Source organism: Taudactylus pleione, unplaced genomic scaffold (assembly GCF_031769625.1).
Source record: "Taudactylus pleione unplaced genomic scaffold, aTauple2 ptg000005l, whole genome shotgun sequence".
Taxonomy (NCBI): domain Eukaryota; kingdom Metazoa; phylum Chordata; class Amphibia; order Anura; family Myobatrachidae; genus Taudactylus; species Taudactylus pleione.
Genome location: NW_028284408.1, coordinates 14,219,396 through 14,235,706, shown reverse-complemented (window position 1 = coordinate 14,235,706; position 16,311 = coordinate 14,219,396). Strand labels below are relative to the sequence as shown.

The 16,311-nt window shown below is 43.8% G+C and overlaps 1 protein-coding gene across 7 annotated transcripts in view; it reads right to left on the bottom strand.

The window, feature by feature from the left end:
• DNAJC15 (DnaJ heat shock protein family (Hsp40) member C15) overlaps nt 1–16,019 on the bottom strand; it is a 230,406-nt gene extending 214,387 nt beyond the window's left edge. For 6 of the 7 annotated variants that reach the window (XR_015878951.1, XM_088476653.1, XM_088476714.1 and 3 more), the window contains exons 1-2: nt 15,979–16,019; nt 15,746–15,890 (exon numbers count right to left, since the gene is read on the bottom strand). Coding sequence is in view for 6 of the 7 variants with exons in the window: in XM_088476653.1 (XP_088332779.1) it covers nt 15,746–15,890; nt 15,979–16,016 (183 nt within the window). In the remaining variant the exon portion in view is untranslated. Of the gene's footprint in view, nt 1–15,745; nt 15,899–15,978 lie in introns of those variants that run through there. The other variant, XM_088476791.1, reaches the window with a different exon arrangement.
• Between the last annotated feature and the right edge of the window lie 292 nt (nt 16,020–16,311).

Here is a 16,311-nt window from a genome sequence, read left to right as displayed (position 1 = left end):
TAAAATTTTAAAGTACGCGAAAACTGGACCTGCTGAAACTTAAACAAGCAGAAAGTACTGTCAGATTTGGGGAAATGAGCCTGACACCCCCCAAAAAATGCTCTGACATAGGGGCTCCCTATGGTACCCACCGATTTGGCTTGCTGAAGGTATTTGGTGTTTTTAAACAGGCTCAATAGCTGCTAAATAGCGTTTTTGTATAAGTGGTGCAGAATAGTATTCAGGAGGTTTTTTTGCAAAAAATAACTTATCCCAGCAAATTTGGGGTACTTGAAAATGGGGGCCAGCATATTTAAAAGTTGCTAAAGTTAAGTTTAAAAAAACTTGAAAAATCCACCTTCCGCAAGCCCCTGCAATGAAAAAAAAAACACCTGGGGCACCTGGGATCCTCCCAGAGTCAAGTTCGCTGGTTTTTATCTTAGTCACCCAACCGTTTGTTTTTTTTTTGCCCCCAAATTCAAAGTGATTTTTTTGGGTGTTAAGTGTTTTTGAAAAAATTTTTTTTTACAGTTTACCTTTGGGGGGCTGTCTGAAGGCTGCACGGGGGTTCCTGCAACGTTGCACCCCAAAACCCCAATTCTGCACTTTTTTCCGCCTGCTATTCATAGGCAAAACTTTTCCGCCTATTACATTGCATTGACTTTCCGCCTAGGCGGAAAGTCTTTCAAATTGAATATGGTGATACTTTTCCGCCTGGCGAAATGACGTCATCGGCAAAACTTTTCCGCGGATTCCGGCTTTTCGCCTCAAATTGAATACGGGCCTTTGTCTGAATTTTGACTGTCTAAGAAATGTAATGTAGAAAGATATACAAGTGCAATATGTATATCCAAACAAACTGATCTATTGCAAAGGTGCCAACCACCTATAAAAATATATTACACATACACAACCAAAATATAAGAATATATAGTTATTTATTTCACTCATAAAAATTATATCAAAATAAGAAACCTTTTGTATAAAAAATATGCATCAATCCAAGTGAATAAAATGGTTAAAGCACTATAGTTTAAAATTGAATCAATGTATCAGCCCTTGTAACAAACTTTCCTAAAACAAAATAATTGCAACTATCTAATAATATGTAGCACCAAGTCTATGTTGCAAAAAAATGCTGTGGATACACTCAAAGGGCCTGATTCAGACCCGCTCGCAAGCGGGTCGATGTTGCCCAAGTGCGCATGCACACGACGGAGGCGGCTCCGTCGTGCGCATGAGCGAGACCCGAATAACGACGGCCAAGCAGTCGTTATGGGCCTCGCACCAAAGGGGGCGTGCTGTCGATGGTGATTGACAGCATGCCCCCTTTGGTGGGCGTGCCGGGGGCGTGGCTGCCCAGACGGAGGCGTTCCCATGGGAATGCCTACCGTCTGGGGCCGGCTCCACTGACATCACTAGTGATGTCAGTGGGAGTGCTTTTGGCTGATAGAGCCAAAAGCACTCCAGGGCTTGCGGCAGCAAGACCCTACCGCAAGGGTCTCGTCGCAAGCCCGATGGTCGCGATGGTCTTGACCATCGTGACCACCATTTTGGCCGCTCGCTATAGCTGTGGGTGGCCAGGAGGCCGCTCCAAAAAGGAGGAGGGACGGCCCTGATTCAGAGCGAGCCCTCTGTCAGAGCGTCCGGCTCTGAATCAGGGCCAAAGTCCCAAAGTCTAATTGCAAAGTTGTGTAGATAAATAATGATCTTCCAAAAAGCCGCGTCCAGCTGCAGGAAAAATAAACACAATCTCACCCCATTACCTTATATATTGGTGATTTACAGATGTGTCCACATACATCTATCCTCCATGCACTACAAGTCACACCACACATAACGCAGGAGCTCCTTGTGCCTTGGTAGCGCCTAGCATCTTTCCTTTGACTTTTTACCTGCAAATAGCTTCTGCTAATTAAAATGATATGCAGCATGCCTATGTACTGTGTGCGACTGCATCTGCATGTGATATGCTACATTATGTCAGCTGCTGTAACACTAACGTAGCATTTCACATGCAGATGCACTGAGAACATAGGCATGCTGCATATCAGTTTAATCAGCAGAAGCGGCTTGTGTTAGCTCTTTGCATCACTGTGTGAATAAGATGCATTTGAAGGTAAAAAGTCACAAAAAAGATGCTTGGCGCTACAGAGTCACGCTACGAGATGGCACGATTAGAAGGGTTGTTTAAGGTGCAAGGAGGCTAGATGTATGAGGACACATCTGTAAATATCCATTTGTAGGAGCAAAGACGAATGTGTCAACTGTGTAATGAGGATAAAGCAAATATCTTCTAGTTTCCCCAGAACACTTTAAATGCGGTTGTCATCTCAGCAGTCCCCTACTATTAGTAAATGCCGTGGTGGTAGTATGTGGTGTCCACGGGACAGCTGTCCTCTGCTGTTAGTGATGACCGCTGTGGTAATGTGCGTCATCCTGCCTGTGTTATAAGTCAGCTCCCAAGAGCAGTGTCACTCGAGGTGGGCGGCAGGACAGACGAGGAATGGAGCGGACACGGAATGTGCAGACAAGGAATGGAGACTGCTTCGGAGGAAAATAGGGACTATGTTATGAGGAGGATAGGGACCTGGGTAGTGATTGTAGGTATAAGGACTATTACCTGAAGACAGACAGGGGTACTTCCGTATCTTTGCTGCCCCCTGGTGATGCTACGTAAGTAGCGTAACCAAGGGGCCGCAAAGATACGGAAGTACCCAGACAGGCATTGGGGACTGTGTATTAAGATGAGTCCTGGAGAATGGGGGCAGGAAAGATCATTTAAGGAGGAGAGAGTGAGGCCATCACCATTATCTGAGGGGAATAGGGACCATGAACAGAGTCTGACTAGGAGGACAGATACCATAACCTGGAGTATAACACAGACCACAGTCATTATATGAGGGGCAGTATCTGAGGAGAATATAGACCAGGAACTCTCACCTGCATGGAAGATGCATCAAGCCTTTGAGAGGGATTAATCGGAGAAGATGCCCAAAGCAATCAGATTCTAACTGACGTTTATTAAGCACAGATTTTGAATTGGCTGTGAGAAGCTGATTGGTTGCTTTGGGAAACTACTCCGCTTTATCTCTCTCCAAGGCTTGATACATCTCTCCTAAAGTCATAATGTCACTGTTTGTACTAATACAGCATCTCATCACAGTGAGTAGAATTGCAATCTAAAATTATTAAAAATACATTTATTTCTAAATATATGTTTACAAGTTTCAGTGTTTATTTTACCCTTCCCAGTCCTGCTCGCATGACGTCATGCAGAGGGGATGGGGCCGCCAGCACAGTACGGAGTGTCCTCAGGACCATCTGAGCTGCTGTACTTACAGGCGGCAGTGTGCATGGCATGCTCGGGGCGTCCAAAAGACACTGTAGGCGTCACTGCAGTGATACCAGCTGCAGGGTGCACCCTGCTAGCCAGAAGCAAGGGCAGTGGAGCAGCAACAGTGCAGCCCACAGAGCCCTGCACTCAGCGCGGTGGCACCGTTCGCACAATGCTAGTTATGGCTTTGGCCCCTGCTCTATAGGAAAAAATGTGCAGAAGGTGAGAGTTGCTGGGATTGAGAATGTAATACTCAGCAGCCTTGTGCCATCGCTGTACCCAATGGCTAGTTTGCAGAGTGTGGCTCTTATGTTCACTTGATTTCTATGGACTACGAGATGCAATACTAAACTGATCAGCAGGACCGAGATGTAAGTGGTGACAACTATGCATAAGTAAATTGGGAAACAGAGGTGAAGAGATCAGAGTCTAGACAAACAGTGGAGTTATGTGTCAAGACAGACTGTCACAGCACTTCCTCCCCCTAGCCCACAGATATCTCATGGTGGGTATTAGTTACATGTACTATGCATTGGCAGTAAGTGAAACTTGAATGCAGGAGGGAAACCATCTGTTTCATCCCCAGCTGGAAGTATAACAAAGGCTGAATCATTTCTCTACTGAGCAGAAATATTTCACGTCCCATTCCCATGCATTGACATTTCCCATTCTGCTGTGGTGTCTAATCTGTATATTTTATGCACCACCCCTGTACTTTTAGGTCTAGTTTATTTCAAATTCTGTAGGTAAAGCACTTTGATGTACCGAAAACAAAATATGCTTACTCATCACAGTTATCGTCCAAAACAAGGAGTGGGAATACCTGCAGAGCAAAAAGAAGCTAATAAAACATTACATAAGGGCTGTAAATCTGGGGAGAACATTTGTTGGTAGACAGCTTAATGCCTAGATTCACTCTCATGAACAAAGGTCTAGCAAAATCCAACATTCTGGATAATATGAATGAATAAACAGAGAGGAAAGTACCCTAGGTGACTGCCAGCAATAAATGGTAGCCTTGAAATGCATGCCATTCTTTAGTTTATTCAGCTTGCCAAGCTTTATTGACAATGACGACCTTTACAGCAATCATATGAAAAGGTCAACCTTGGCTGATATTCCCCAAAACACCTTTCTATGGAACTAGGGATTTTCACAGCTGTGGTTAGGCCATCCATGAAAAACTAAATAGCGTTATATTCTTTTAACAGAGCTTTAGAAGTCCATTTAAAAAAATGTCAGTGTCATTCCTTACAGGGTTATGCACATAATTAGCTTTTTCTGTATTTCACCACTAATCAATTGTATAGTAAAACAAAAGAAAAAAATCAAGTCAACGAAGCAGACACAAATGGCCTATTTGCTGAAACACCTAGCTGCTTAGTATCCATGTACCATGCAGGAGTGCCAGCTATCCAGAAGCCAGCATTATGGGAGAAGGCAGTAAATTATGTCACTTTGAATGATAAGATAAAGAATATTCCTCAGTCTAGTGACATTTTTAGCACATGAATACATTAGGTCACGTGGTGTTCGCATTTGGCTTTTAATAAAAATACAATGGCAGTGGTTAAGGGTCCTAACGGTGATTATTAACAATTTTCCCAGAATACTACAGCTTGACCCAATGGAAACTAATGTTCCCTCCAGGCTGTTTTAGCGGGGCGCCCTATTTTAAAGTAGCAAAATGCGCCTTACCCTTATAGCGGCGCCCCGCTAAAATAGCCTGCCCTGTGCCTTCCCCACCAGCGGGCCACTGTGTCTCATGGGTGGCAAAAGTTGCAGATACCAAACGCTGCCAGGTGAATAGATGCCATGCGCATGGCATCTATACACAGTGAGGAGAGAGCTTGGAGGAAGCCCAGCACCAGCTGGGCACGAATTGGGTGTGTGTCAAAAGACACGCCCCCTCCCCGTTCTCCCATACCCCTTTTTGGTAGTGTGTCCACCTTTGGTGTGCGCAGAGCCTTCCTGCCCACACCTCAGCACCCTGCCCTGACCGCGGTCTAGCGGAAACACTTATGGTGCATACACCCGGTCAGATAAAAAGGACAATATAAACGATAATGATATCGTTTGATCGTGCTTTTTTTTTTTACCCCTCCAACGACCAATCAACCATCGATGCGTGGGCATGGATGGTCGATATCAATATCGACTATCGCCCGTGCATGCAGGCCAACCTGGTCGATATCGACCAGGTTAGCCAGTTTACTAAAGAGACCCGCGATCGTTGATCGCGTGTTGTTATAGTAGTTTGGTGGTTGGTGTATGTGCTGGATGTTCAATATCAAACATCCAGCACATGCAGGACGATCAGACAATGATATCTGATTGTTGTCGAATCGTCCCGTATGCATGGGCCATAAGAAACAATATTGCAGTGAAGTGTTGGTAAATACAAAGCTAGAGATGCCAAATAGAACAGTGTGCTCAATATTTAAATACAATTTATGTAAATATGTATAGTAAATATATTACTTTCTATCAAAATTTGTCTTTAATTTTTACAATAATGGCAGTAAAACTTGAGAATATGTATTTTACATGTATCCGTTTGAATTAAAGCTAATATAAAAAAGTGTTTTTGTTCACAAGGTTATAAGTGAACATTAAATAAAAATAAGATGAGAACAAACATTTGTAATAAATTTTGACATTAAAAAAGAAATTACTACTGAACATGAACAAGGCTACCTCCAGTGTCTGAGAAACACTTTGGGGGCGATGGGTCCTGCTCGCAAGTCAGCCAAAGATGAGGCTGCATTACGTATTTGGTGATCAAGGCGGATCTGCACCTGTGTTCAGAGTTGGCTGCTTTAATGAGTTTGCACCGCCCGATGCCTCCGCTTGTGAAAGTAGTCATCATCGCTTTCATCACACATTAGCACCAGCCCTATATGTGGTGCAAAAAAGATCTCAGAGTATGCACAACACCGAACAGCCCACAATCCAGCCTACATGCTGACGACATACCTCAAACACGTTTCCTACATGCAAACACCATTACGGGGCAGTTATATCCACTCAGTAAGGAATAAACATGTGTGCTCACTGTTCATCTGCTGGGCACGCACTCAAACAGCTGAATAAATACATTCAACTAATCCCAAAAGCACTCACTCAAATAGCTGTAGAAGCTTTTATTCACAAGTGTACGTGTTATAGAAATATACAGAGGTGGTAGTCACCCGAAGCCGAACGGTTTCAGTGTTCTCCCCAGGCTGTTTTTTTGCGGGTGCACCACCCGGCAAGAAATAGCCTACCACCCGGCACTTTGGGAGCCTGCAAGTGGGGACAGTATCTGGGAGCTGTATATCTAATAAGAAGAGAACATAATATATAAAATGTTATTTCAAGTTTAAATCATTATAAGATCGGGGTTTAAAACATTTTATTATTGCATAGGCCCCCACCCGGTTACTTCTTGATGCCACCTTGCTGGAAAATTTTTCTGGGGAGAACACTGGGTTCATTTCAACTGTTGTCAGTTTTCTTCAGGGGCAACAGTTGAAAAGAACCGATGGGCTCCCGGTGACTACCACCTCTGTACATTTATATACCATGTACACTTGTGAATAAAAGCTTCTACAGCGATTATTTACGAACCCTGCATCACGCCATTGTTTAACAAGACTGGCACTCCATATTGGTATACACATACCAGGGTGCACATCCTGAACAACACATAGATGTTCAATAGAAAAGTCACTTATTAGGCAGCACTCCAAAGTTTTAAATGAAACATGTAAAGCAGTCCTTTTTTTCTGTGGTTCAGTGTAAACCCCGCCCTTTACAAGCACCTGCGCAATATCATTAAGCTGATGTGAGCGGCCACCATACTTTCTGTTTGCAGTTCTGTGAGGCATGCAGGGAGCCAGCATTGGGAGGATGTGCTGGTCCTTATAGTGCCATTCGGAGGTTTCTGGGGTACGTCCTAGGCGAGTCAGCGCTCAGCTTATACATGTGCTGTTATTATGCAGTACATTAATTGTAATTATATGACCCAGAGTGGGTGCTACAATTTGGTAGCAATAATTATTTTGGGGTAAGCGTTTGGGCATGGGGCCCCTGGAGTTGCTCTGGCTGGGCCTTTTTCAGGGCATCACCACTTAATTCACATAGAAAGGTTGTAAAAAAAGTATCTATTTGTTTGTTTATTATTTATGTCATTTTATGTATCTCTTATTATATTAACACTTAGTGAAGTGTATAGATGTGTCGGGATAATCAATATCACCTTCCTTCCATTTCTCGTGTGATGCCCTGGGAGTGGTCCCTGGCTGGATTCTTTTGGGCTACCCTGCACCTCGGATGTGAGCCCCTTAATGTTAGGGACGCCGGTACAGAGGAGCCTTAACGCTGGCCCGGCGCTTAATCATATATTTGCAAATGTAAGTAACTAATACCTCTGAATTTCTATTATTATGTAGGATTCAAGTATTTTTGCTAATATTGCTGCAGTGTGCTGGAGGGAATATCCCTTTTTTTCTGTGGTTCAGTGTAAACCCCGCCCTTTACAAGCACCTGGGCAATATCATTAAGCTGATGTGAGCGACCACCATACAATCTGTTTGAAACGTTTGAATTCAACAGACTGCTTTACATGCAGATGATGTAGTAAACATCTGAAACGTTTTGTGAGATAGATATATATATATATATATATATATATATATATATATATATATATATACACACACACACACACACAGAAATATAATGGACCGGCACTCAGTGATACAACAGCGTGCCCAGGTGCCTCTCCAAGTGGAACTCATATACAGCAAACAGTGGTGGACGGCACTCCAGGTCTCAGTAATCAAAAAGTAACGGCAAGCTACAGTGGTAAAAGTCAACGTTTCAGAGCTCAATGCACTTTTATCAAGACTGAGCATTGAGCTCTGAAACGTTGACTTTACCACTGTAGCTTGTCGTTACTTTTTTTTAATATAATAAATATATATGTTCCCGCTCGGCTGTTTTAGCAGGGCACCACGCCCTGCATGATTTCTAAAGTGCACTCTTGGTGGCGCCCCTCTAAAACAGCGTGCGGGTGTCGTCCCCACCTGCGGGCTGCAATGTCCCGCAGGTGAGAAAGAGAGTGGTGCCCTGGTCACAGTCGGTAAAAGGCATCTATTCCCTGAGACAAGAGCGCTTGGGGATAGCCCGGCATGTTCACCCCCCAAGAGTGCTGAAAAGGGGGCGTGTCTTAAAGACACGCGCCTTTTCTCGTGGCCACCCGCGCAGAAGTGCCCCTTTCTCGGTCCAGTACCAGACCTTGAATGAACACACACACATATATATATTATATAGAGTCAGGTGCATAAATATTGGGACATTGACAGTATTTTCATATTTTGGCCTCTATTCACCACCACAATGGCTTTGAAATTAAACAAACAAGATGTGCTTTAACTGCAGACTTTCAGATTTAATTTGAGGGTAATTACTTCCAAATCAGGTGAACGATGTAGGAATTACAACGGTTTCTATATGTGCCTCCCACTTTTTAAGGGGACAAAAGTAATGGGACTATCAACTCAAAAGCTATTTCATGGACAGGTGTGGGCTACTCCCTCGTTATTTCATTATCAATTAAGCAGGTAAAAGGTCTGGAGTTGATTCTAGGTGTGAAATTTGCACTTGGAATCAGTTGCTGTCGACTCTCAATATGAGAACCATAGAGCTGTCACTATCAGTGAAGCAAGCCATCATTAGGCTGAAAAATCAAAACAAACCCATCAGAGAGATAGCAAAAACATTAGGTGTGGCCAAATCAACTGCTTGGAACATTCTTAAAAAGAAAGAATGCACCGGAGAGCTCAGCAACACCAAAAGACCCGGAAGACCACGGAAAACAACTGTGGTGGATGACAGAAGAATTATTTCCCTGGTGAAGAAAAACCCCTTCAGAACAGTTGGCCAAATCAAGAACACTCTCCAGGAGGTAGGTGTATATGTGTCAAAGTCAACAATCAAGAGAAGACTTCACAAGAGTGAATATAGAGGGTTCACCATAAGATGTAAACCATTGGTGAGCCACAAAAACAGGAAGACCAGATTAGAGTTTGCCAAACAACATCTAAAAAAGCCATTACAGTTCTGGAACAACATCCTATGGACAGATGAGACAAAGATCAACTTGTACCAGAGTGATGGGAAGAGAAGAGTATGGAGAAGGAAAGGAACTGCTCATGATCCAAAACATACCACCTCATCAGTGAAGCATGGTGGTGGTAGTGTCATGGCGTGGGCATGTATGGCTGCCAATGGAACTGGTTCCCTTGTATTTATTGATGATGTGACTGCTGACAAAAGCAGCAGAATTAATTCTGAAGTGTTTCGGGCAATATTATATGCTCATATTCAGTCAAATGCTTCAGAACTCATTGGACGGCGCTTCACAGTGCAGATGGACAATGACCCGAAGCATACTGCAAAAGCAACCAAAGAGTTTTTAAAGGCTAAAAAGTGGAATGTTATGCAATGGCCAAGTCAATCCCCTGACCTGAATCCGATTGAGCATGCATTTCACTTGATGAAGACAAAACTGAAGGGAAAATGTCCCAAGAACAAGCAGGAACTGAAGACATTTGCAGTAGAGGCCTGGCAGAGCATCACCAGGGATGAAACCCAGCGTCTGGTGATGTCTATGCGTTCTAGACTTCAGGCTGTAATTGCCTGCAAAGGATTTGCAACAAAGTATTAAAAGTGAAAGTTAGATTTAGGATTGTTTAGTTTGTCCCATTACTTTTGGCCCATATAGAAACCGGCACATATAGAAACCGTTGTAATTTCTACACCGTTCACCTGATTTGGATGTAATTACCCTCAAATTAAATCTGAAAGTCTGCAGTCAAAGCACATCTTGTTTGTTTCATTTCAAAGCCATTGTGGTGGTGAATAGAGGCCAAAATATGAAAATTCTGTCAATGTCCCAATATTTATGCACCTGACTGTATGTATAAAATATATATATATATATATATATATATATATATACACACAAACAAAAACTTAATTTTACAATGGTGCAGTCTACAGCCTTCAAAGGGTGGATTCATGTTACAGGCTGCAATTATTTGAACTACACCATTACAAAATACAGTTGTTGTCAACACATGTCCTTACTATCACAAATGTGTATAGATCTAGCAAAATAAAATGACAACATAATTGTTAATATTTTGAACAAAACATTTAAACTTACATCCCATGTTGCAGGTCTTCCAATTCTGCAAGGTTTTCGTCATTCTTTTTGGGTGTGGTGTACAAACTAGCTTTGTTGCATGTCAGCCTCCATGGGATGTAGTCAGGATGCCTTAGGCACTAGGGGGAGGGTTAGGGTTAGGCTGCTGGAAAAGTGGGTTAGGGAGAGAGGTATAGGGTTTAGGATACTTACCTAATTCTGGCGTGATGCCGCCATCTGTATTCTGACTGCCGGGATCCTGTACCCAACCCGCCTCCATGACTGAGGTGAGTGCAATTGATTTAAACTGCATTTGATTGTTATTAAAGTATGATGTCAGTGGAGGACCTGTGGCATGGGCTGCAAGATTAAATGTTTTGATCAAAATATTACCCATTACCTCATACTTTTACTTTGCTAGATCACAGGTTCTCAAACTCAGTCCTCAGGGCCCCAAATAGTGCATATTTTCCAGATCTCCTAACAGAATCACAATTTAAATAATGAGCTTCACCTGTAATCTTTTAAAATGTGTCAATGAGTAATGAGTACACCTGTGCACCTGCTGAGTGACCTGCAAAACACGACATGTGTAGGGTCCTGAGGACCGAGTTTGAGAACCGCTGTGCTAGATATATACAGATTTACAATAGTAAATATAAGAACTGTAGCTCTTTTTGCTTTATATCCATATAGAATAATTATATTACTATATGGAATTATTAACCAAGCACTGTCATATTTGTTTTCTGTTTGAACTACATCATTGAATGTCATTTGTTCGATTTTTTTTGTGCATTAGAGGCATTCTATAAATCAGGGCTAAGCAACATCCGGCACTCCAGCTGTTGTGGAACTACACACTACAGCATGCCTTGCCACGGCTTTAGCATGCCATAAGAGCAAAACTATGGCAGGGTATGCTGGGATGTGTAGTTCACAGCAGCTGGAGTGCCGCAGGTTGCCTACACCTGGTATAAATTATGGAAAACACATTTAAATCGCTCAGATGTGAACAAACCACATGAACCCTTTTGGTACATGAACAGAAACAAATTAATACTGCTTTTACACCAAAGTCCCGGGTCTGAACCGGGATTTGGAACCCGGATCAGACCCGGGACAGCCCCCTTTTTACATAGCCCGGGTCGGCACTGTTGACACCGGACCCGGGACAGCACTGACCCGGCTCTCTGGCGCAGGTCAGCGACGCTTCTTCCCCTCCGCGACCTACTTACCTTACTCCGCAGCGGTCCGGAGGCAGGAAGGGTGGGTGGGGTGCGCTGCTCCGCTCTGGGAAGCAGCTAGAGCCCTCTGGTCGGCCTGTCAGTGGATGCTTGGAGATGTCATCTCAAAGCGCCACTGAAGCCGGCCAATCAGGAGGCATGCAGTGTGACCCGGATTATTGTGACGTGTGCTGCGCCGTTTACATTGAAGGCCGACACGGGAACTACCCGTGCTCAACCCTGCAAGCTAGTCGGGTCAGATCCCCGGGTCACTGGACCCATGTTGATCCGTTTACACAGACTAAAATCCCGGGTTAATGCGAGTTCACATGCATCAACCTGGGATTTTTCAATCGGTGTAAAAGGGGTATAAAGGTAATCCACAATATATGAGGGTTTGCATTTGTAGTTGTGCAAATGCACATAACTGTCCGCTTGCACCTAACAATGAGCATGCCCACATTCCAGATTTGGAAGCTGCCCCATAAAACCGCTCTAAGAGACCAAGGTCTGTGGGCCTGGCTGGACATGCACATGGTGGTACCAGTAAAATGTTATTTCAAAGTAAAGTCTGCTGCCATTTTAGGACTGACCCCTTGGTCCTTACTTTATATTTTTCCTAAAATACGACTCAGAACAGTCAAATTTTTGTCCTAAATTTATAAGTTGGTATCTTGTGCATGTTTGCATGATTTAGGAGCTGTCAAAATGTGTTTAGCCCATATTTGCCTACTCTCCTGGAACATCCAGAAGACTCCGAAATCTAGGGTGGCTTTTCCTGACGACTGTAAAAGTAATCAAATCTCCCAGGGGCTGCCCACTTCCCCAGTGAAGTGGGTGGTCTAGGCTGCTTGATATGAATTCAGCTTGAAAAAATCCACAGTGGTGGACGAAATCTGCTGCTGGTTTAAAGCTCTTCACCTTGACCACAACTTCAGCGACAAGCTGCTTTACTCTGCAAAGATGGGACTGCCTTTTTCCGCTGTGCCATTTCAGGGATCCCCGCTGACTCAAAGCCTTCAGCATGATTTCACCCGCTGACTCAAAGCCTTCAGCATGATTTCACCCGGTGACTCAAAGCCTTCAGCATGATTTCAAGTGCAACAGCTAGCGGCTCTTATCCTGCAAAGCCGGGATTAGAGTGTATTTGTTGCACCCATCATGGATCCCCTGTGCTGATCTCGATTCCAGTATTTTATAACACATGAATAAAATAGTATACACATATATAAGCGGAGAATAATCAACTCCTATCAAAAAGGCATAGGATTTCACAAAGTAATTCTTGATAGTTCCATTAGTATATTGATTATTAGTTAATTACATAGATAACAAAAAATGTTGTTAGGTATCCAATTGAAGATACTTCCTTTTATGTCTAATGCTGGATACACACCTGAGCAAACAAGCGGCCGGCCGACCGTCATTCAAACTAATGATATACACCATGGGGGGGAATTCAATAGTTTTGAAAGCCCCACCCCCACCGTGGGTCTATACGATTGAGCACCCAACATAGCAATTCAATTGTTGCTACGTTTGGGCGCCTAAAGCCGCGAGGGGACAAATTTCTTCTCACATCCTCCTGAGGTGTGAGAAGAAATGTGTGCAAATTCCTTTAATCTGGGCGCCCTAACCACTTCTTTAGACGGGTTTAGCCACAGTAAATACTAATGGATACGACAGAGCAATTCAATTGTTTCCCCGTTCAGGCGCCTATTCGTATAGACGCCCAGCGGGGAGCGCCCAAAGCAATTCAATCACCCCTTATATGTCTGGCAAGACCTCACAACTGGGCAGACATTTCAATTTACCCGCCCAGTTATGATGTCTGCGCTTAATACATCTTATCTGCAGTGCTTCATGGCCGACACAATAAGTCTGTGAAAGACATTTTTCACAGATATACGGTATCGTGTGTACGCACAAGCCAAAGATATATCACTTGGCGGCTGTACAAACAATATATACCATAGTAAATAATAAATGGTTGAACAGCGCTATTATCAATACAGTATATTATATATACACCTTGGAAATGATAATATTAAACGATTCAATGCATTTGTGAGATCAGAGACAAGATCAATTGAATATATTAATAATATATATTAACAGTTGATACATATTCACTATTCATAAGGTAGTCCCACAATTAAACGCGTTTAGCACCCCTCAAAATACTACTTTTGACTGGAGATTATACAGGAAGTTCCGGACCAGCACTCCTCCATCCACATTTCGGCCACATACACTGTCATCTACAACAGCAAAAGCAGGACTTCTATATCCATGTTGAGACAGAGTGCATCTTAAGGCTGGTAATTCACATTTTGTTTGCTGGATATTAACCCGGATTGCCCTGAAAGTGGGCGTTCTTATGTTGTGCTGAGATTGCATTGTGATCGCAATGGATTAGCATACTATCGCAGTTGAACTGTGGGCCTGATTCAGAGCGAGCGCCCGCTCTGAATCAGGGCGTTTTTTTTTGGAGCGTCCTCCTGGACACTCGCATAGCTGTGGGTTACCACCCACAGCTTATGCGAGCGTCCATGATGATGGTCGCGATGGTCAAGACCATCGCGACCATCGGGCTTGCGACGAGACCCTGCGGTAGGGTCTCGCTGCTGCAAGCCCTGGAATGATTTTGGCTCTATCAGAGCCAAAATCACTCCCACTGACATCACTAGTGATGTCAGTGGGGCCGGACCCAGACGGTAGGCATTCCAATGGGAACGCCTCCGTCTGGCAGCCACGCCCCCGGCACGCCCACCAAAGGGGGCGTGCTGTCACTCAACATCGACAGCACGCCCCCTTTGGTGCGAGCGGGTCTGAATGAGACCCTGTGTGCGTAATTGCTATTGCATTTGTAGTTGCGTTCTGTAGTGAATCAGGCCCAGAGAGCCATGGTCATGCATGCACAGTAACACTACCGGGACGGAAGCTGGCAGGGTAACGTGTTAAGCATGTGTATAATGAGCAGGACGAGCTAATGGCCCGTACACACGGGATAATCAGACATTGATCAGATATCGTTGTCTGATCGTCCTGCATGTTCGATATCGAACATCCAGCAACATGCACCAACCCCCAAACGATGTAACGACCCATCGTATCAACGATCGCGGGTCTGTATAGTAAACAGGCTAACCTGGTCAATATCGACCAGGTTGGCCAGCATGCATGGGTAATGGTCAATATCGACCATCCGTGCCCGCACATCGACCATCGTTTGGTCATTGGAGGGGTTATAAAAAAGGACGATATAAATGATCAAACTATATCATCATCATTTATATCGTCCTTTTTATCTGACTGTGTGCATGAAGACTTCACGGAAACCTGGATTTTTTTTCCTCTTCTCTGTGACAGGCGCTGCCCCTGAGGCAGGTCTTTCCTACATAGCTAAGAAACGCAAGTAAACGGCGCTAATACACAAGTCGATACAGATAATGCATCTTTTAAACGTATACTGATATATCAACTGCTAAATCTACACATGAGCTGCTGAAGTAACAGTTACTCCAAGAGGTTATTGGTGAAAGACACTAGAGGGGGACAGGATAACAAAAACAAAAATAGGTATTCCTCTAACAAACTGAAGTTGAACTTTTTAATTTTCTTTAACTAAAAATTCCCAGTTTTAGTTTGTTGGAAATGACTGTCCTGCTGCACCCATAGTCACACGGTAATGTCTATACAGTCAACCATAGTCACACATCTACAGCATCTTATGCAACAGCAGTGCAATGGCTACGGCCCTAGGGAAAGGCTGGAAGGAGTAAAATACAGTAAATGTTCTCCATAGGACACCACCAGGCATTGGGAGGTGCTGTAGTGACCGGTCACCCCGTATTATTGTGCGGATCACCGAGCAGCCGACCCCTGTCCATCACACCTAGTGTAAAACTGGAGCACAGGACCCGGCGGCTGGGAAGGTCACTTGTATATACACCTGTACACATCTCATTATATACTACGTACACAGCTCTGCCGCCGCCCGCTACTCACCAGCCTACGGTCGATGTCCGCACCTGAGGTGCGCGATGTCCCGGCCATGTACTCGGAGTAACGCAGGGAATCAGAGGCAGTCACGCCGCTGCTGGAGGCTACCATGACAGTGAGACAGCCAGGACGGCAACTCCGCAGGGACAAACTGTATTAGATTCCAAAACACAAGTACCAGGAAGTCAGTGTCTACTCTCTACTAATACAAATGCTATTTATTATCACTGCATACATACACATCTCTCTCTGACAGCCTCCTGTAACCAAGCTGCATCAGTAATAGCTGCTCAGAGCTCCTGTGCCTTTATACTGTAGGTTTGTTTGTTTATATATATATATACTAGATTTAGCTGTATTGCTCGAAAGGGTGAAAATAACAAATTACATTAGAAACACATATTGAATAAAAAAAATCCTGTATGTATGTAGTAATGCAATTTACTTTGTCAAACAGGTTTCTACTGACAGTTGTAAACTGTAGCCAGATGTCCAACTGCGCACATTACTACTTATTATTACAGTAGGCAATCTTCTCATTTCCTTGTGCACTTCCATTGGGGTGCAAAGTA